The following is a 21137-nucleotide window of genomic DNA, read 5'->3' on the forward strand; positions in this document are numbered from 1 at the left end:
GTGGTGCTGAATGCTCGTCTGTGTGCTTTCCCAATCCCACAGGGTCAGGCTGGCTTCCTACGTGTGCTCACTAGCTTTATGCCAGGAATCAACACTGCCACAGTTGGAGGTAAGCTAAGGGAGCTGGCCATAAGGTGCAGGCATATGTGGGTGAGGCATGAAGAATGTTGGGGTGTCTGAGGGCCAGCTGGGGAGATCTGCAAGTGAAGAGCCCCCACCGGCTTACTGGCAGGCTTCCTGATAGAGTTTGCAAGGGGGTTAGTAGGATTTGTGTTCCTTTGATGCCATCTGAGAGCCCTGAGTGCTACTCTCCCAGCCACTCCCCACCCCCGGTCATACAGCACACCTGAATATTCTAGATGGAGCGAGAAAGAAGTAGGTCTTTTTGGCAGCAGTCTGTGCAGCTGGAGCAGCTGGGCACTTACACGCTGTCGCTCTTCCCCATGGGACAAATCTCAGGCTAAGAAGGTCTCTCTTGGCACTGAGCTGTGCCACCTCGGGGGAGTGGTGACATGGGTAAAGTGAACCTGTCCCTCTCACCCTCTTCAATGCATCCAGTCGTGGGTATTTTTTTTCCAACAGCATGACTCCTGTACTGCCACAAAGGCCCTCTCGCCTGTGGGTGACAGTCTAAACTGGAGTTCTTTGACAGAACACTCTTATTCTGCCATGTTGGTGACATCATGCCACGCACCCCTGTGGATGCTAGGCCTGGACAGTCTCTTCTTTGTTCTCTCTCAGCCAGGCACTGACATCTTTGTCCCCTTATCTCCTACATACATTTTAGAGTCAGCTTGTCAAGTTCCTCAAACATCTTCTTCTGGATTTAGGGAGAACTAATATTTTTAGGCTGTTGTCTTCCAGTCATTAACAGAATTGTTCTCTTAATTTAGGTCTTATTTTTTAACAAAGTTTTAAAATGTTTTCTATAAAAGCCTTAAGAAGTGAACTCTTGAGTAAGGTCCAGAGTGAAACAGTAGGCAGTTACTGGCTTCTGTTTACCAGTCAGAATGACGTTATTTGAGACATTTCTTAAGATTTAGGGAAATCAGTACAAGGATCAGAACACTGAGAAGTTTAACCTGTCCTCTAGGATGTTTTTTTAAAAATTTAATTAAATTTAATTAATTAATTTATTTTTGGCTGCGTTGGGTCTTGGTTGTTGCGCGCGGGCTTTCTCTAGCTGTGGCGAGCGGGGGCCACTCTCCGCTGCGGTGCGCAGGCTTCTGATGGTGGCGGCCCCTCCTGTTGCAGAGCACAGGCTCTAGGCACGCGGGCTTCAGCAGCCGCAGCACGCCGGCTCAATAGCACAAGCTCAGCAGTTGTGGCGCATGGGCTCAGTTGCTCTGCGGCATGTGGAATCCTCCAGGACCAGGGCTCGAACCCATGTCCCCTGCATTGGCAGGCGGATTCTTAATCACTGCGCCACTAGGGAAGCCCCCTCTAGGATGTTTTTATGTACATATGCAGTATTTGTAAGAAAAAATATTGTAAAGAAAAGAGTAAGTGCTAATGGATACTCACCCCAGCCTTAATGTAAATGGGAGAAAATACCCAACCAAAAACACAGAGCATAAATGGAGCCTGAAACCAAGAAAAGAAGAGCAATTAAATCAGGGTCCCACCTAGGCTAAGCTCTTAAATGAGATGCAAGCTCAGTTACTGTTTTGAGCCCAATAAATGTCATACTTACTGGGGACCTTGCAAATAACAGCCCAAGCGTAAGCCTTCCAGTACAACAAACTTAACTTATAGGCACTTGATCTTTGCCTATAAAGGGGTGCATTCTTAATTTAGGGGGGGTTAACTGAGCCAATTTTCAAGATATTTATTAAAATTTATTGTTTGCCTACTTCCAGATAGAAACGAAGGTGGCTTATAATTAAACAAAAAAGATAGTAAAAAAAAAAAATCAGAAACCATTCAGAGAAATAGTAGAGAAACTACACCAAAATTTACACAAGCTATTGAAATTAAGTAATGCATTTGTCTCTGGCTTTCTTTACAAAGAAGGGGTAAGTTGAATATATGAAGGAGATGTGAACGAATTCTGAGAACTAAATGGTGGTACAGACCAGGGCGCCTTATCAGGTCTGGAATTAACTTTGTTAGAAGTATTGTTTATTTCTGTAGTCTACCAGAGGAAAAGATGAGACCCAGAAAGTAGGGAGCTTTCTGATTTATCAAAAAAAAAAAAAAAAAACGGGCCAGGTGATTTATATAGAGATAGGTTAATTAACCCAAGACACATAAATTCACTTATATTAATTTAGGTGAACAAATTCTATGTCCTATAACAAATATATTCCACAGATTAGATAAATAATCCATTTTATAAGTTTTATAGTTGAAACCTGGTATTCATAGGCGATCAGTTAGGAGTTTTGTAGTAACCAGCTGAATATCTCAAAGAACCCAGTTGAGCCTATTCTCAGTATACAGTTGACCCGTGAACAATGTGGGGGTTAGGGGTGCCGACCCCCATGTAGTCAAGCTAAATCTGTCTCAAAAACAAAGGAATTGGTAAATGACTCATCCAAGGGCAGGAAGCTGAAACAATCTGGATAGAATCAGGACTCAAACCCTAGTTCTTTTGATTCCACATATTGTGATCTCTAATTGAACACAAACTTTTCCCCACACTTAGTCAATTTAAAGATCTGTGAAATGAAAATAAAAGTACTATATTTATTGAAAAAAATCTGCGTGTAACCGGACGTGCATGGTTTAAATACATGTTTTTCAAGGGTCAACTGCATACTGCAAATGTGTACATACCGATAAATACACACACATATATACATATATATCTGTATGTCTATGTACACACACACATATATGTGTATGTATGTATGTATATGTTTATGTACATATATATTTAAGTGTTAATATGATCTTTTCCCTACCTGACTAGTCTCCTAACTGTATTCCTATGGTCCTTGGAATGTAAACATTCTCTATCTCTTCATTACTTTACTAAGAAGAATGAAAACTAGCACAATCTTGTTGAGAAATCAAAGACTTGGTTCCCTTCTTCCATGACTTCTCAAGGAGTCTTTAATAGTTACTCAGGGTTGAAAGCAAGTTTTTATGTTTCATTTGGACAATGATAAAGGTGGAGGTTAGCTGCTACAGAAGGCACTACTTACATTCCACTCGAAGGCCCCAACAGCAATCCCTGAAGACACCCCCGTTCCAGCCAGGCCCATAAAGTGCCCAGTGCCAATATTCGAGGCAAAAAGAAAAGCACCTATCTGAAAATCAAAAGACAATTACAGATCAGAACTTTTAGTCCAACTTCAAAAACTAATTCTCACAAATATAAACCCAACCTGAATTTTATCAATACATTTCCTCAAAAGGGATTATACCCTGGGCAGAATTCCCATTCATATTTTTTCTATACAAACCCTAACCATAAATTAGAAGCCAAGTAAAAAGGGATGAAGGGAAAAAAGTATTACTGCATTCTTATGTTGCCACCCTCCACACGCTCCACTGACTTATTTGCAACTGCAGAAATATTAGCAGGAGTGTAATTTCATCACTGTTTGAAGTAATTTAAAAATATTAACAATCTAACTGATTGTAAGAGAATGGTTAAAATACTAAGGTACATGAATATGATGAAATACAATGTAGCATACAGAAAGGATAAAGGAACTCTATGAAATGATAAAAATAATGTAAACAATATTGATAATATAATCTCATTAAAATTTTGTGTGGGCATATTACACTTATGCACATGTATGTTTATATATAGATGGGAGTGATTCTGGTAGTATATATATAAAAATACTTCTGGGGACTGGAATCATGGTTATAGAAATAGAATGGTAAGAAAATCTCAAGTTCCATACTTGGATTGTAACTTTTTTTTTTTTTTTTTTACAACCAGCATATGTTACTTTCAAAATAAAAAATCCCAGAGGCATTTAAAATGAACAAAATCCCTCCTAAACCAATTTTAATTGAGTAGAGATAGCCACTCCATTCCAAATCCAAATCCAAATACTGTGCTATATTTGACACAAGATACACTTAAAACCAAATTATTAAGAGAGACTAAAAATAACAAAGCCTTTTAGATAAAAACAAACAAAAAACACAGCATTGACGATATTAACATAAGATAAAGTAGGATTCAATACCAAAAGCATTAAATATGACAGAGGTTTTTTTGTTTTGTTTTTAAACCATGAAACATAAAATGCACTAGTAAGACATAACTGAGAACATACAGGCACCCAAACACTGTAGCACCAACAAATATAAGGCAAAAAAAATCTTGGAAGAGGCACATAATAATTACTCAAGCAGTTATTTTTACTATTAGGAATGTCTGCTACCTTTATCATAATAATGAAAAACTATACGCAATCTAAATTGCCCAATAATATGTTACATAAATGGTGGAATGTCCATATGATATAACACTATACAACTGTGTATAAATATAAAATATCTCTATCTACCTACCTATGTTTATATAGACCTAGGAAGACATTAGTACATTAAATGTACCTTCATTAATTCAGTAACTATTAATAAATGTCCACTGCCAACTATGTGTCAGTGTTGTACATACTAGGAATACATCAGTGAGTAAAACAGACAAATCCCTGCCCTCATGAAGCTAACATTCTCTTAGGAAGAAGAGGATGAACAAGATAAATTAGGGGATTATTTTATAGCACAATAGACAGTGATAAATAGTAAAGTCCTACAGAGAAGAAGAAAGGTTAGAAAACAGACAGGCACGGAAGCAACCTAAATCTCCATCAACAGACGAATGGATAGAAAAGATGTGGTACATATATATAATGGAATGTTACTCAGCCATAAAAAGAAACAAAATTGGGCCATTTGTAGAGACGTGGATGGACCTAGAGACTGTCATACAGAGTGAAGTCAGAAAGAGAAAAACAAATATCATATATTAACGCATAAATGTGGAATCCGGAAAAATGGTACAGATGAACCGGTTTGCAAGGCAGAAATAGAGACACAGATGTAGAGAACAAATGTACGGGCACCAAGGGGGGAAAGGGGTGGTGGGATGAACTGGGAGATTGGGATTGACAAATATACACTAATATGTATAAAATAGATAACTAATGAGAACCTGCTGTATAGCACAGGGAACTCTACTTCACCTCGCTGTACAGTAGATACTAACACAACATTGTAAAACAACTATACCCCAATTGAAAAAAAAAAAAGAAAGAAGGCAGGCAGGAAGTGTTGTGCAGTACAGTGGGCAGGGCCAACTTTCTCTGAGGAGGTGTGAGGGGCAAGCCAAGGGTACCTGTGAGAGCAGAGAGCGTCCAGGCAGAGGGAGCAGCAGGGGCAATGGCCCTGAGGCAGAAGCACGGCTAAATTGTTCAAGGTCACAGAGGTAAGGAGGTGCAGATCATCTGTGGCCTAACATAGGCTGGGCTTTCATTCTGGGTGACATGAGAGCCCCCAGAGGGTTTTAAGCAGTCAGGTGACATGGTCTGACCCTTCAGCTGCTTTGTTGAGGTTGGACGTGGAGGAGCACAAGTGGAAGGAGGGCGCCGAGAGAAGAGGCTACTACAATCAATCCAGGTGAGGGTGTCGGCAGCATGGGCCTGGAGGCACTGATGCGAAGGGGTCGGATTTCAAATCTGTTTTTTAAATCGAGTCCTAGGACTTCCTGATGGATTGGAAGTTGGGGTGAGAGAGAACAGAGTCTAACACTACTCCACGGGTGTCAACCTGAGCAACTAGAAGGATGGAGTTGCCGTTCAGGGACAGGGAAGACGGCAGGAGTAGAAGATGTGCAGAATGCATGTTCCATGTGCAAGACCTGACAGACCTTTCTAGTCAGGTGTCAAACAGGCAGCGGGATGCACAAGACTGGAGTTGAGGGAGAGAGCTGGGACTTGCTACCATTCTAGCAAGTTGTCTTTAATGCCATGTCGCCAGGCGTGTGAGTGTAACTGGAAAGGAGACACCAGGGTCTGGCCCTGGGGAGGTCCAGCATTCAGCAGCCAGGGAGATGGGAAAGAACCAGCCAGGGGGACCTCGAACGAGTGGCTGGTGAAGCAGCAGGAATGGAGGAGAGCCAGGCGGCAACGTGGGGTGGGAGGGACGACTGAATTTCAGTTTCACCACCGCCAAGCTAGGTAAGAGGAGGCCTGAGCACCGACCACATGAATAAGCCACATGGAGGGCCCAGACAAGAGCAATTCATACCCATCGGATATCTGCTGACTGAATAAAAGTATAAAAGAAAGAAAGTTGAAGTGGCAAAATTACTTTTATTTCCATTTTCTTTATCAATACCATAATACAGTTTGTTCACTAAGCAATAATTCTAATAGCGTAAAAAGAAGTCACATCCAGGATTGGTTCAAGATGGAGGAGTAGAAGGACGTGTGCTCACTCCCTCTTGCAAGAGCACTGGAATCACAACTAACTGCTGAACAATCATCGACAGGAAGACACGGGAACTCACCAAAGAAGATACCCCATATCCAAAGACAAAGGAGAAGCTGCAATGAGGTGGTAGGAGGGGTGTAATCATGATAAAATCAAATCCCATAACCGCTGGGTGGGTGACTCACAAACTAGAGAACAATTATACCACAGAAGCCCGCCCACTGGAGTGAAGGTTCTGAGCCCCACGTCAGGCTTCCCAACCTAGGGGTCTGGCAACGGGAAGAGGAATTCCCAGAGAATCAGACTTTGAAGTCTAGCAGGATTTGATTGCAGAACTTTGACAGGACTGAGGGAAACAGAGACTCCACTCTTGGAGGACACACACAGAGTAGTGTGCACATCAAGACCCAGGGGGAAGGAGCCGTGACCCCACAGGAGACTGAACCAGACCTACCTGCTAGTGTTGGAGGGTCTCCTGCAGAGGCAGGGGCAGGCTGTGGCTTACCCTGGAGACAAGGACACTGGCAGCATAAGTTCTGGGAAGTACTCCTTGGCATGAGCACTCTTGGAGTCCACCATTAGCCCCACCAAAGAGCCTGTAGCCTCCAGTGCTGGGCTGCCACAGGCCAAACAACCACCAGGGAGGGAACTTAGCCCCACCCATCAGCAGACAAGCAGATTAAAGTTTTACTGAGCTCTGCCCACCAGAGCAACACCCAGCTCTATCCACCACCAGTCCCTCCCATCAGGAAGCTTGCACAAGCCTCTTAGATAACCTCATCCACCAGAGGGCAGACAGCAGAAGCAAGATGAACTAAAATCCTGTAGCCTGTGGAACAAAAAACACATTCACAGAAAGATAGACAAAATGAAATGGCAGGGGATGATGTACCAGATGAAGGAACAAGATAAAACCCCAGAAAAACAATTAAGTGAAGTGGAGATAGGCAACCTTCCAGAAAAATAATTCAGAATAATGATAGTAAAGATGATCCAGGACCTCGGAAAAATAATGGAGGCAAAGATCGAGAAGACGCAAGAAATGTTTAACAAAGACCTAGAAGAGGGCTTCCCTGGTGGCGCAGTGGATAAGAATCTGCCTGCCAATGCAGGGGAAACAGGTTCAGTCCCTGGTCTGGGAAGATCCCACGTGCCGCGGAACAACTAACCCTGTGTGCCACAACTACTGAGCCTGTGCTCTAGAGCCCACGAGCCACAACTACTGAAGCCCGCGTGCCTAGAGCGCATGCTCTGCAACAAGAGAAGCCACCATGATGAGAAGCCCGAGCACTGCGATGAAGAGTAGCCTCCGTTTGCTGCAACTAGAGAAAGCCCATGTGCAGCAACGAAGACCCAACGTAGCCATAAATAAATAAATAAAATTTTTTTAAATTAAAAAAACAATTCAAAGACCTAGAAGAATTAAAGAACAAACAACTAGAAGAATAAAAGAACAAACAAACAGAGATGAACAATATAATAAATGAAATGAAAAATACACTAGAAGGAATCAATAGCAGAATAACTGAGGCAGAAGAATGGATAAGGGACCTGGAAGACAGAATGGTGGAATTCACTACTGCAAAACATAATAAAGAAAAAAGAATGAAAAGAAATGAAGACAGCTTGAGAGACCTCTGGGACAACATTAAATGCAATAACATTTGCATTAGAGGGGTCCCAGAAGGAGAAGAGAGAGAGAAAGGATCTGAGAAAATATTTGAAGAGATTATAGTCAAAAACATCCCTAACATAGGAAAGGAAATAGCCACCCAAGTCCAGGAAGTGCAGACAGTCCCAGGCAGGATAAACCCAAGGAGAAACACACCAAGACACATAGTAATCAAATTGTCAAGAATTAAAGACAAAGAAAAATTATTAAAAGCAACAAGGGAAAAACAACAAATTACATACAAGGGAACTCCCATAAGGTTAACAGCTGATTTCTCAGCAGAAACTCTACAAGTCAGAAAGGAGTGGCACGATATATTTAAAGTGATGAAAGGGAAGAAACTACAACCAAGATTACTCTATCTGGCAAGGATCTCATTCAGATTTGACGGAGAAATCAAAAGCTTTACAGACAAGCAAAAGCTAAGAGAATTCAGCACCACCAAACCAGCTCTACAACAAATGCTAAAAGAGCTTCTCTAAGTGGGAAGCAAAAGAGAAGAAAAGGACCTACAAAAACAAACCCCAAACAATTAAGAAAATGGCAGTAGGAACATATATATTGATAATTACCTTAAATGTGAATGGATTAAATGTTCCAACCAAAAGACACAGGCTTGCTGAATGGATACAAAAACAAGACCCATATATATGCTGTCTACAAGAGACCCACTTCAGACCTAGGGACACATACAGACTATAAGTCAGGGGATGGAAAAAGATATGCCATGCAAATGGAAATCAAAAGAAAGCTGGAGTAGCAATACTCATATCAGATAAAATAGACTTTAAAATAAAGAATGTTACAAGAGACAAGGAAGGAAATTACATAATGATCAAGGGATCAATCCAAGAAGATGATATAACAATTATAAATATATATGCTCCCAACATAGGAGCACCTCAATACATAAGGCAAATGCAAATGCTAACAGCTATCAAAGAGGAAATTGACAGTAACACAATAATAGTGGGGGACTTTAACACCTCACTTACACCAATGGACAGATTATCCAGACAGAAGATTAATAAGGAAACACAAGCTTTAAATGACACAATAGACCAGATAGATTTAATTGATATTTATAGGACATTCCATTCCCAAACAGCAGATTACACTTTCTTCTCAAGTGCACATGGAACATTCTCCAGGATAGGTCACATCTTGGGTCACAAATCAAGCCTCAGTAAACTTAAGAAAACTGAAGTCATATCAAGCATCTTTTCTGACCACAACGCTATGAGATTAGAAATCAATTACAGGGAAAAAAACATAAAAACCACAAACACATGGAGGCTTAACAATACGTTACTAAATAAGCAAGAGATCACTGAAGAAATCAAAGAGGAAATCAAAAAATACGTAGAGACAAATGACAACAAAAACACGACAATCCAAAACCTATGGAATGCAGCAAAAGCAGTTCTAAGAGGGAAGTTTATATCAATACAATCCTACCTCAAGAAACAAGGAAAATCTCAAATAAACAATCTAATCTTACACCTAAAGGAACTAGAGAAAGAAGAACAAACAAAACCCAAAGATAGTAGAAGGAAAGAAATCATAAAGATCAGAGTAAAAATAAATGAAATAGAAACAAAGAAAACAACAGCAAAGATCAATAAAACTACAAGCTGGTTCTTTGAGAAGATAAACAAAATTGATAAACCTTTAGCGGGACTCATCAAGAAAAAGAGGAAGAGGACTCAAATCAATAAAATTAGAAATGAAAAAGGAGAAGTTACAATGGACATTGCAGAAATACAAAGCATCATAAGAGACTATGACAAGCAACTCTATGCCAATAAAATGGACAACTTGGAAGAAATGGACGAATTCTTAGAAAGGTATAACCTTCCAAGACTGAACCAGGATGAAATAGAAAATATGAACAGACCCATCACAAGAAATAAAATTGAAACTGTGATTAAAAATCTTCCAACAAATGAAAGTCCAGGACCAGATGCCTTCACAGGTGAATTCTATCAAACATTTAGAGAAGAGCTAACACCCATCCTTCTCAAACTCTTCCAAAAAATTGCAGAGGAAGGAACACTCCCAAACTCATTCTACAAGGCCATCACCCTGATACCAAAACCAGACAGAGATACTACAAAGAAAAAGAAAATTACAGACCAATATCACTGATGAATATAGATGCAAAAATCCTCAACAAAATACTAGCAAACAGAATCCAACAACACATTAAAAGGATCATACACCATGATCAAGTAGGATTTATCTCAGGGATGCAAGGATTCTTCAATATATGCAAATCAATCAATGTGATACACCATATTAACAAATTGAAGAATAAAAACCATATGATCATTCTCAATAGATGCAGAAAAAACTTTTGACAAAATTCAACACTGATTTATGATAAAACCTCTCCAAAATGTGGGTACAGAGGGAACCTACCTCAACATAATAAAGGCCATATACGACAAACCCATAGCAAACATCATTCTCAATGGTGAAAAACTGAAAGCATTTCCTCTAAGATCAGGAACAGGACAAGGATGTCCACTCTCACCACTATTATTCAACACAGTTTTGGAAGTCCTAGCCATGGCAATCAGAGAAGAAAAAGAAATAAAAGGAATCCAAATTGGAAAAGAAGAAATAAAACTGTCACTGTTTGCTGATGACATGATACTATACATAGAAAATCCTAAAGATGCCACTAGAAAACTACTAGAGCTAATCGATGAATCTGGTAAAGTTGAAGGACACAAAATTAATGCACAGAAATCTCTTGCATTCCTATACACAAATGATGAAAGCTCAGAAAGAGAAATTAAGGAAACAATCCCATTCACCATTGCAACAAAAAGAATAAAATACCTAGGAATAAACCTACCTAAGGAGGTAAAAGACCTGTACTCAGAAAACTATAAGTCACTGACGAAAGAAATTAAAGATGACACAAGCAGATGGAGAGATATACCATGTTTGTAGATTGGAAGAATCAATACTGTGAAAATGACTATACTACCCAAAGCAGTCTACAGATTCAATGCAATCCCTATCAAATTACCAACGGCATTTTTTACAAAACTAGAACAAAAAAATCTTAAAATTTGTATGGAGACACAAAAGACCCTGAATAGCCAAAGCAATCTTGAGGGGAAAAAATGGAGCTGGAGGAATCAGACTCTCTGACTTCAGACTATACTACAAAGCTACAGTAATCAAGACAATATGGTACCAGCACAAAACCAGAAATATAGATCAATGGAACAGGATAGAAAGCCCAGAGATAAACCCATGCACCTATGGTCAACTAATCTATGACAAAGGAGGCAAGGATATACAATGGAGAAAAGAAAAGTCTCTTCAATAAGTGGTGCTGGGAAAACTGGACAGCTACATGTAAAAGAATGAAATTAGAACACTAACACCATGCACAAAAATAAACTCAAAATGGATTAAAGACCTAAAAGTAAGACCGGACACTATAAAACAGAGGAAAACATAGGAAGAACACTCTTTGACATAAATCACAGCAAGATCTTTTTTGACCCACCTCCTAGAGTAATGGAAATAAAAACAAAAATAAACTAATGGGACCTAATGAAACTTAAAAGCTTTTGCACAGCAAAGGAAACTATAAACAAGACAAAAAGACAACTCTCAGAATGGGAGAAAATATTTGCAAATGAATCAACAAAAGATTAATCTCCAAAATATATAAACAGCTCATGCAGCTCAATATTAAAACAAAACAACCCAATCAAAAAATGGGCAGAAGACCTAAATAGACATTTCTCCAAAGAAGACATACAGATGGCCAAGAGGCAAATGAAAAGCTGCTTAACATCACTAATTATTAGAGAAGTGCAAATCAAAACTACAATGAGATATCACCTCACACTGGTTAGAATGGGCATCATCAGAAAATCTACGAACAACAAATTCTGGAGAGGGTGTGGAGAAAAGGAAACCCTCTTGCATTGTTGGTGGGAATGTAAATTGATACAGCCACTATAGACAACAGTATGAAGGTTCCTTAAAAAAACTAAAAATAGAATTACCATATGACCCAGCAATCCCACTACTGGGCATATACCCAGAGAAAACCATAATTCAAAAAGACACATGCACCCCAATGTTCATTGCAGCACTATTTACAGTAGCCAGGTCATGGAAGCAACCTAAATGCCCATCGACAGATGACTGGATAAAGAAGATGTGGTACATATATACAATGGAACTCAGCCATAAAAAGGGTCATTTGTAGAGACGTGGATGGACCTAGAGACTGTCATACAGAGTGAAGTAAGTCAGAAAGAGAAAAACAAATATCGTATATTAACGCATATATGTGGAATCTAGAAAAATGGTACAGATGAACTGGTTTGCAAGGCAGAAATAGAGACACAGATGTAGAGAACAAACGTATGGACACCAAGGAGGGAGAGCGGGGGAAGGGTGGTGGTGGTGGGATGAATTGGGAGATTGGGATTGACATATTATACACCAACATGTATAAAATAGATAACTAATAAGAACCTGCTGAATAAAAATAAATAAATAAATAAAACCAAAAAACCAAAAAAAGAAGTCACATCCGACCCCCACTCTACACTGTGTGCTTCCAGAGGGCAGGACTCACTATGTTTTATCTGTGTCCCAGAACCTAGAACAATACCTTGTACTACCAGACACCTAGTAATGGTTACTGAACTACACTGAGCTGAATGGAAGAGTTAAGGGAAGTACTAATGAAATGACTTTCCTGATTTAGCAACTTCAAATTATTTGGGGGTAAAAGACATCCAAATTAAAGGAATAAATGAATCCACACGCAGCCCCCAAACTGGACTGCACATGCAAGGCACACTCACCTGCCACCATGCTAGATTTCAGCCAGCCAGGAAGAAGTCTTCTACTGTCCCACGACTCCTTGACAATACAGCCTTAAAAAAAGGGGTGGTGTTGGGGGGAATCCAAGAAACCAAACTGCTTCAAAGACACAGGTCTCACAAACAGATGACCTTCACTTATGGGTAAATGTCCTTTGCAGAGATCCCATTTCCCCTTCATTCTTTTTAGGAACAGAGGTCTCTACCTGCTGAGTTAGAGGAGGGCCCACGGTCTCTCCCAGCTATGAGATCACATGGGCCTGTCCATTTCTCTACACTAGTATGCAAATAATATTGCTTTATTTTTTCCCCCAATAGTTAACCAGTGCATGGTTCCCAGCAGAGTCTTGGAGATGAGTGGTTCAGCGAATGTATCAATTGACTGGGAATGGCAAAGCTGAACACCAGCCTAGCTTCTTCCGGAGAGCAGTCACGTTGCCAAGACTATGATGTCCTCCCAACGCACCCAAGGGCTCTCTCCTCAGGTCCCCAGCTCTGATTCCCAGACTCCAGTACAGTCAAAAGATATTCCTGGGGATTTCCTGGATTGCCTAGGACTAGCAGGACCCACGGATGACCACTGGTTGACAAAAAAGTGTTTCTGTGGGAGAAGTGAACTTATTACCACCATCTGGGGTATCTGCCTTATAATGGAGTCCTTTCACATCATAAAGCTTTAAACCAAAGAACAACTCTAAATCAGACACATTAAGTTAGTCTCATTTCATCCATTCACTAAATATTTATCAAGAGCCCATTATGTTCAGAGCTGACCTTTCTTAAGGAAGGTATCAGCGGTATGTAGGGAGAGGTGCATTAGAACTTTTAAAAGGAATTTACAAAATGTTCTAAGATGAATAAAATCACTCTGTCTTCCCATCAAAGAAAGAACCAGACAGGAAGAGAGGAGGTCCTGGGAAGAGGGTGGTTATGCACATGTCCCTGCCTCCTCCTTCCTCCCTGCTCTTTCTGGAATAATCCACCAACCACAGCAGCCAGGCTGCTGGGGCAGAAGGTGCATCCACCACTTTCTCAAAGATCTCGGGGCTGAGACTGATAACAGAGGAAACAAACAAACAAAAGCGTAAGGTTTTTTCCCCTTTAACATCCTGCAGGAGCCAAGGCACCAGCAACAAAGAACAAGATTTCCTTGTGGGGGCTCAGCGGTCAGAAGCTGATGAAGGATTTCAGGAGTCCCATCTGTGCAAACGTGGGCAATTCTGTTCAGTGAGAAAAGGGTGGTTTGCTTAAGAACCAAAAGAAAATAAAGCTAGACTCCTTTATCACATTATATGCAAAAGGAAATCCCAGATGTTCTGGACATTTAAATTTCTTTTTAGCTTGCAGGATCTTAGTTCCCTGACCAGGGATTGAACCCGGGCCCTCAGCAGTGAAAGCACAGAGTCCTAACCACTGGACTATAAGGGAATTCCCTAAATATTTTTTAAAACCTATAAAATGTTAGAAAAAATTTTAGAATAGTATTTGTACAATGTTGAAGTGGGTAAAAACTTTCCTAAGCAAGCCAGGAAATCTAGATGCAAAGGAAAAGAGAGACAGTAGACTTCTTCAAAGTGAAAACAAATCAGATGACAGAGAGAAAACAGTAACAGAGTCTAGAGCAGCGGTTCTCGACCAGGGGTGATTTTTGCCCCACTCCTCCAAGGGACATGTGGCAATGTCTGGAGACAGTTTTGGCTGTGAAGGGGCAGGACTTGGAGATACTTCTAAGCATCCTATAATACACAGGACAGACCTCCCACAACAAGGAATTATCTGGTCCCAAATGTCAGTAGTGCTGAGGTTGAGAACAACTGCTCTAGAAAATGAGAGTTTAGGAAAAACATATTGGCAACTCAAATGACAGACAAGGTGATAAAAGCAAAGTCGAACAACTCAATTCATAAATGGGCACATAAACTGGCTATTCAACAGAAGAGGAAGATCAAAGGACAACAGGCTCACAAGAATATGGTCAATCTCATAGGAGGCTGAGTCTGGAAAGCGCAAATCAAAGCTGCAGTAACATACCACTACTCACTCATCACCCTGGGACCCCCACAAAAATTAAATTAGTAGTAACAAACCAGGCTGGTGAAGGCCTGGGGAAAGAATGTGCTCATATGCTGCTTGTGAGAAATGTAAATCTCAACAAGCTTTGGGGATTGCCATTTAGTGATATCTGCTAAAATTTCAAGTAAACACACCCTTCCAACCCAGAAATTCCAATTTCGGGAATCCATGCTACACAGCTTAAAAGCACCAACACATTAAAAACAACAGCAGCAACAAAGACCCAATGCAGCCAAAGATAAACAAATAAATAAATATATTAAAAAAAAACTTATTAAAAAACAACAACCTGGCAGCAATCTAAGTGTCATGAGTAGGGAAGAGCTGAATCACACACGTGTTTGACTATTGTGTATCTAATAAAAACATGAGCTAGGACTTCCCTGGTGGTGCAGTGGTTAAGAATCCGTCTGCCAATGCAGGGGACATTGGTTTGAGACCCGGTCCAGGAAGATTCCACGTGCTGCGGAGCAACTAAGCCCGTGCACCACAACTACTGACCCTGAGCTCCAGAGCCCGCAAGCCACAACTACTGAGCCCGTGTGCCACAACTACTGAAGCCCACATGCCTAGAGCCTGTGTTCTGCAACGAGAAGCCACTGAAATGAGAAGCCCGTGCACTGCAACAAAGAGTAGCCCCTGCTCGCCACAACTAGAGAAAAGCCCGGGTGCAGCAATGAGGACCCAATGCAGCCAAAAATAAATAAATAAATAAATTTATTTATTTAAAACAAAAAACCATGAGCTAGATCTCTATCTATAGACCTGAAGGACTCCACATCATGTAGTAACGGAAAAACGCAAACTGCAGGGTAATGTGTATCATACGATCACATTTTTTGTAAAGACAAAAACGCAAAACCTTTACCTATGCGTCTGTGTAAGCACTGAGAAGGGAGGAGGCACACACAGGCCCTGGGTACCTCAGAGGGATGGGAATGGCTGAGGGAGGAACCATAACTCCTCTAGACAGTTATGCATCTCCTCACTTCTTACAGTGAGCATGTGATTAAAAACAATATACGAGTTTTAAAAAGGACCAAAGGAAAAATAACAATACAAAGAAGGAAAAAGATCAAAGCATTCTGGATAACAGCACATGTTTTATGGCTCCTAGAAGAGCAGAAGGGACAGTAGGTTTCCTTTGGAAGCAGCCGGATGGCTTACGGGTCCTCAGACCTTGGCCACACCTAGGCCCCAACTAGACCCGGAAGAAGGTTGGGTGGGGGCTTCCTAATTCAGTGAGAGCAGCTGGGGGAAGGATCCCAAAGTGCCCACTACTCAGAGCCCGGCCTGGGCCACCTAGAAGGATGTTTCTCATAACTGAGACCAATTTGAAAAAAATCGTTTGTTTGAATGATCTGGATAAATATCAATACCTCCGACTTCTTTTCAGTTGGGAGAGATACGAAATTCTCTTAAGAGGATGGAGACCATAGTTCCATTACTCTATCTGCCCACTCACAGCATGGTAAACACTCAAAAGGCTGTCCAGTGATCTTGCTTTGAAGGACCAGATTCTGCACAGTAAGATCCTGCTTGTGACCTGGTGAAGCGCCCCGAAGTAAAGGTCACATGGGCATGAAAGCCTCAGCTGGGTGGGGGCAGCCCGCAATGAACTCTCCCACTAGCTAGCGAATGGTGCGCTGTCACCAGATACTCTTGCTTACGAAGCAGGCCGAGGAGAGGCTTCTGACGGTTAACAGCTTAGCCGAGGGGCGATACCATGACACAGGCCAAAGCCTTTCTACCTGCCCTCGGGCTTTTCACTGCCTGGCCCTGGGGAGTATAGTTACGAGACACCTTTGTGAGTGCCTACAGGTTAAGTGCTAGCGGGCAGATGGTAGTAAAGGAGACCCAGTTGCCACCCTACTAAGAGAACCTTATACTAGAGTAGAATATATAAGCGCCCAATTCAAATTCGAAGTGAACACTTAGGGCCCTAAATTACATGTGACCTTTGAGGTCTTGTTTGCTGGGCAGTGGTTATGCTCATGCGTCAGATCAGGCAGCTCTAGGTTCGAATCTGCACTCCATCATTCCCTTGTGGTTACTTGACCTCTTTGAACCTGTTTCCTCATCTGTAATCCACAGCCTGGTTGTGAAAATGTGACACACTTAAAGCACTCAGCACAGACCAGGCACTTTAGCGCCGAAGGATGGGTAATTGTCACTATTGCCACCACCATCACGACGATCGATCAGAACAACGACCCCATATTACACACGGCTTGGGTTCCAGGCGGTGGGCACCTGGCAGCCTGACCTGTTTATTTGTGGGGTGGGGAGGGAAGATGGGCTTGGACGTGCCCTTACTCTCGGTAGGGAGCAGGTGGCGCAGGGAGGGTGGAGAGGTCCCGACTGAGGGCTGTGCAGGGGCGGGAACGAGAGGGATGTGAGGTGGGGATCAGGTGACAGGCAGGTGAGGATCGAACCCATCTGGTGTCCAGGCCTACCCCCCCAGCCCCCGGGCCCCACGTACCCACAGCGCGATGCCCAGGACCAACACCGTACAAAACTATCACCAGGACGTCCAGGGCACTACTGGCGGTGAAGACATGAGCAGTCCAGGCGAAGCCATACCACGGGAAGCCCATGGCGGCGCGCCCGGGCGGGCAAGCGCCGCGCGCTTCCGGGAAGCGGCAATGGCCTCCGTGGGGCTCCAGGGGCGCGGCCGCGGGGAACCCTGGGAACAGCCCCGGGGCAGCCTGGGAGCTCCGGGCAGGCCTCGCGCGGCCCAGTTCCCGCATTCGGGGCTCCGCTGCACGAAGGCCGCCGCCATCACCGCCAGTCCTGGCACAACGCCGTCCGTTTGGCGGTCGGAATCGCTTTGCCCTGGACGGAGAGCTGGTCGCGGCGTGGGTCTGGGTCGAGGCTACCGGGGCAGCACCCGTGTCTTTACGAACGAACCACATGAAACCTGAGGCGGAAGAAACCAGCAATACCCCTCCTGTCTTTATTTGTCATTTCGAAATTTTGTGCATTGTGGGTTTGGGGCATTGATTTGGATTTAGTAAACTATTGCATTCGAATATCATGTATCCCGAGTCCTGAGTTTCCTTGGTGCCCTCTCCCCTTAAATTTTGCGCCAAGGAAAGTGCCTCGCTTGCCTCACCCTAATCATGGCCCTGGTTGGACCAACTGGTTACAGAGGCTCCTCAGTTTTCTGCACTTTGATCTTTCATAGGTGATGTGCGAATTTTCAGTCTGGGCCAAGCCTTACTCTCCTTGGTGTGCTTCTCTAATGAGTTGTTAGAAATCTTGGTCAATAATACTAGTAACAATAATAATAGATAACAGTTATATAGCTCTTGCTAGGTGCCAGACCTACTTCTTTTTTTTTTTTCTACTTTTCGAACTTGTTTTTTATTGATATAGTTGAACTTTACAACAGTGTCATAAAATACTATAAACAGAGCCTTCAGATAAACAAACAAAAACTAATCTAAATATATTAACCAGGGACATCTCTGGTGGTCCAGTGGTTAAGAATCCGCCTTCCAATGCAGGGGACGCAGGTTTGATCCCTGGTCAGGGAACTAAGATCCCACATGCCGCAGGGCAACTAAGCCTGCGCGCCTCAACTACTGAGCCTGTGTGCCTCAACTAGAGAGCCTGCGTGCGGCAAACTACAGAGCCCACACACTCTGGAGCCTGCGCACCACAACTAGAGAGAAGCCCACGTGCTGCAATGAAGAGCCCACGTGCCACAACTAAGACCTGACACAGTCAGTCAAAAAAACCTTAAAAAAAAAATTAACCAGATTAAAGAAGGCAAAAAGTCCAGTGATAAACACATTAAATAATAATATGCTAATGGTGTCTAATTTACCCACTATCGGTTCTTTACATTGTCACAAAAACAGTAAACATCAATTTGAAGTTTGGTGAATGGACTTGATTCCTGATTTATATTAAGATACGATATACCCTTTGCATGTATATGTACTTTGTGTGTATTAACCCATTTGATTCTCCTAATAAGCAGTCAGTCTGACCACAAGGCAGGAGGCTTGCAGCTGGTCAGAAGTCTATGTTCTCAGCCTCCTGAGCAGAATTCCGTGTCCTAGTTTAGTTCAGTGCTGTCCAAGAGAAATATAATGTGAATCACGGGTGTTATTTTTTTCTACCTTCATTGAGATATGATTGACAAATAAAAGTTGTCTATTTAAGGTGTACAATGTAATGTTTGATACGGGTATACACTGTGAAATAATTACTATAATCAAGCTAATTGAATATCAGTCACCTCAGTTGCCATTTTTTTTGTGTGTAGTGAGAACGCTTGAGATCCCTCTTAGCAAATTTCAGTATACAATACATTATTATTGACTATAGTCACCATGCTGCACATTAAGTCTCTAGAACTTATAACTGAAATTTGTACCCTTTGATTAGTATCTCCCCTTTTTCTCCACACTTTTGCTCCTGATAACCATCCTTCTACTCTCTGTTACTAGGAGGGTTTTTGTTTGTTCGTTTTGTTTTTTTAAGATTTCACATGTAAGTGAGATCATGCAATATTTGTCTTTCTGTGTCTGGTTTATTTCACTAAGCATAATGTCCTCCAAGTTCATCCGCGTTTTTGTAAATGGCAGGATTTCACATTTTTGCATCCATTCATCTGTCCATGGACACTTAGGTTGTTTCCATATCTTGGCTACTGTACGTAATGCTGTAATAAACAAGAGGGTATAGATATCATGTTGAGATAGTGATTTTATTTTCTTTGGATATATCCCCAGAAGTGGGACTATTGGATCATAGGATAGTTCCATTTTTAATGTTTTGAGGAAACTCCATGCTGTTTTCCATAGTGGCTGCAACAATTTACATTCCAATCAACAGTGTACTGGTATTCCCCTTTCTCCAGGTATTTGCTGACACTTGTTATCTTTTGACTTTTTTGTTAATAGCCATCCTAACAGGTGTGTGGTGGTATCTCATTGTGATTTTGATTTACATTTTCTTGGTGATTAGTGATGTTGAGCATCTTTTCATATCCCTGTTGACCATTTGTATGTCTTCTTTGGAAAAATGTCTTTTTAGGACCTTTGCCTAATATTTAATTGGGTTGGGTTTTTTTGCTATTGAGTTGTATGAGTTCCTTATACATTTTGGATATTAACCCCTTATCAGATTTATGGTTTGCAAATATTTTCTCCCATTCTGTAGGTTGCTTTTTCATCTTGTTGATTGTTTCATTTGCTGTAAAAATTAAAATTTTCCAGTAGCCACATTAAAAAAGTAAACAGGTGGAATTAATTTAAATAATAAATTTATTAATAGTTAAGCCAATATGTCCAATAAGCCAAAATATTAACATTATAATATACGATCAATGTAAAAACTGTTGGGATATTTTATATTCTTTTTTTCCACATTAAGTCTTTGAAATCTGGTGTATATTTTACAGCACATCTCAATTTACATGCTAACTTTTCATTAGAAATACTTGATTTGTCTTTAGATTTAATAAAATTCACAGTTGAAAAAAATAGATTCACCTACTAAGTTGTTCTACATATACTTGAAAGTTTTCCAGTAGCTGAATATAGTACCAAAATTTACTTTTCCCTTAAGTCAATGATAAAACTAGTTCATCTTTTTAGAAGAATTGATCTGACTTTGAAGCAAAAGACTATCAGTTTCGAAATTATGTCTTTCCAAGTTAAGTAATTCACTAACTCTTGTTGTTGACTCAATATTACTAACATCGAATTCAGAGGCATGGCATAATTTGAAAAGCATTTCTAAATTGATCAATATCGCAAAGCATTCTTCAAATTTTTCTTGGATTTTTTTTGCCAACAATTATATAACATGGCCAGTTAAAATGAAAATCTTTGACATACGGACTCATGTTAGGAGAGTTGTAAAATTATTATTATTGATTCGTATTATGAAGTTTTGATTTCAACATAAATTCTTATACTTGGGTAGCTAGGTTACAAATAAGCTTTTCCTTTCTTTTGACTATTCAAATTTTGCTCATTCTTATACGGTGTGTATTAGTGAGAAATATAAGTACAGACTGACATTTTTGGGTCTTTGATTATTGAATATTCAACAAACATTCCTTTTGTTTAAAGAAAATCTTGAATTGCAGCTGACAT

At 41.1% G+C, this 21137-nt stretch overlaps 1 protein-coding gene across 1 annotated transcript in view; it reads right to left on the bottom strand.

The window, feature by feature from the left end:
• Positions 1 to 17618, bottom strand: part of LOC115841960 (sodium/glucose cotransporter 1-like) — a 62476-nt gene extending 44858 nt beyond the window's left edge. Inside the window, 5 exon segments of the mRNA XM_030836409.2 lie at positions 1525 to 1584; positions 3150 to 3254; positions 12931 to 13002; positions 17504 to 17531; positions 17533 to 17618. Coding sequence (XP_030692269.2) covers positions 1525 to 1584; positions 3150 to 3254; positions 12931 to 13002; positions 17504 to 17531; positions 17533 to 17618 — 351 coding nt within the window.
• Positions 17619 to 21137: the final 3519 nt, after the last annotated feature.

Source organism: Globicephala melas, chromosome 13, assembly GCF_963455315.2.
Source record: "Globicephala melas chromosome 13, mGloMel1.2, whole genome shotgun sequence".
Classification (NCBI taxonomy): Eukaryota; Metazoa; Chordata; class Mammalia; order Artiodactyla; family Delphinidae; genus Globicephala; species Globicephala melas.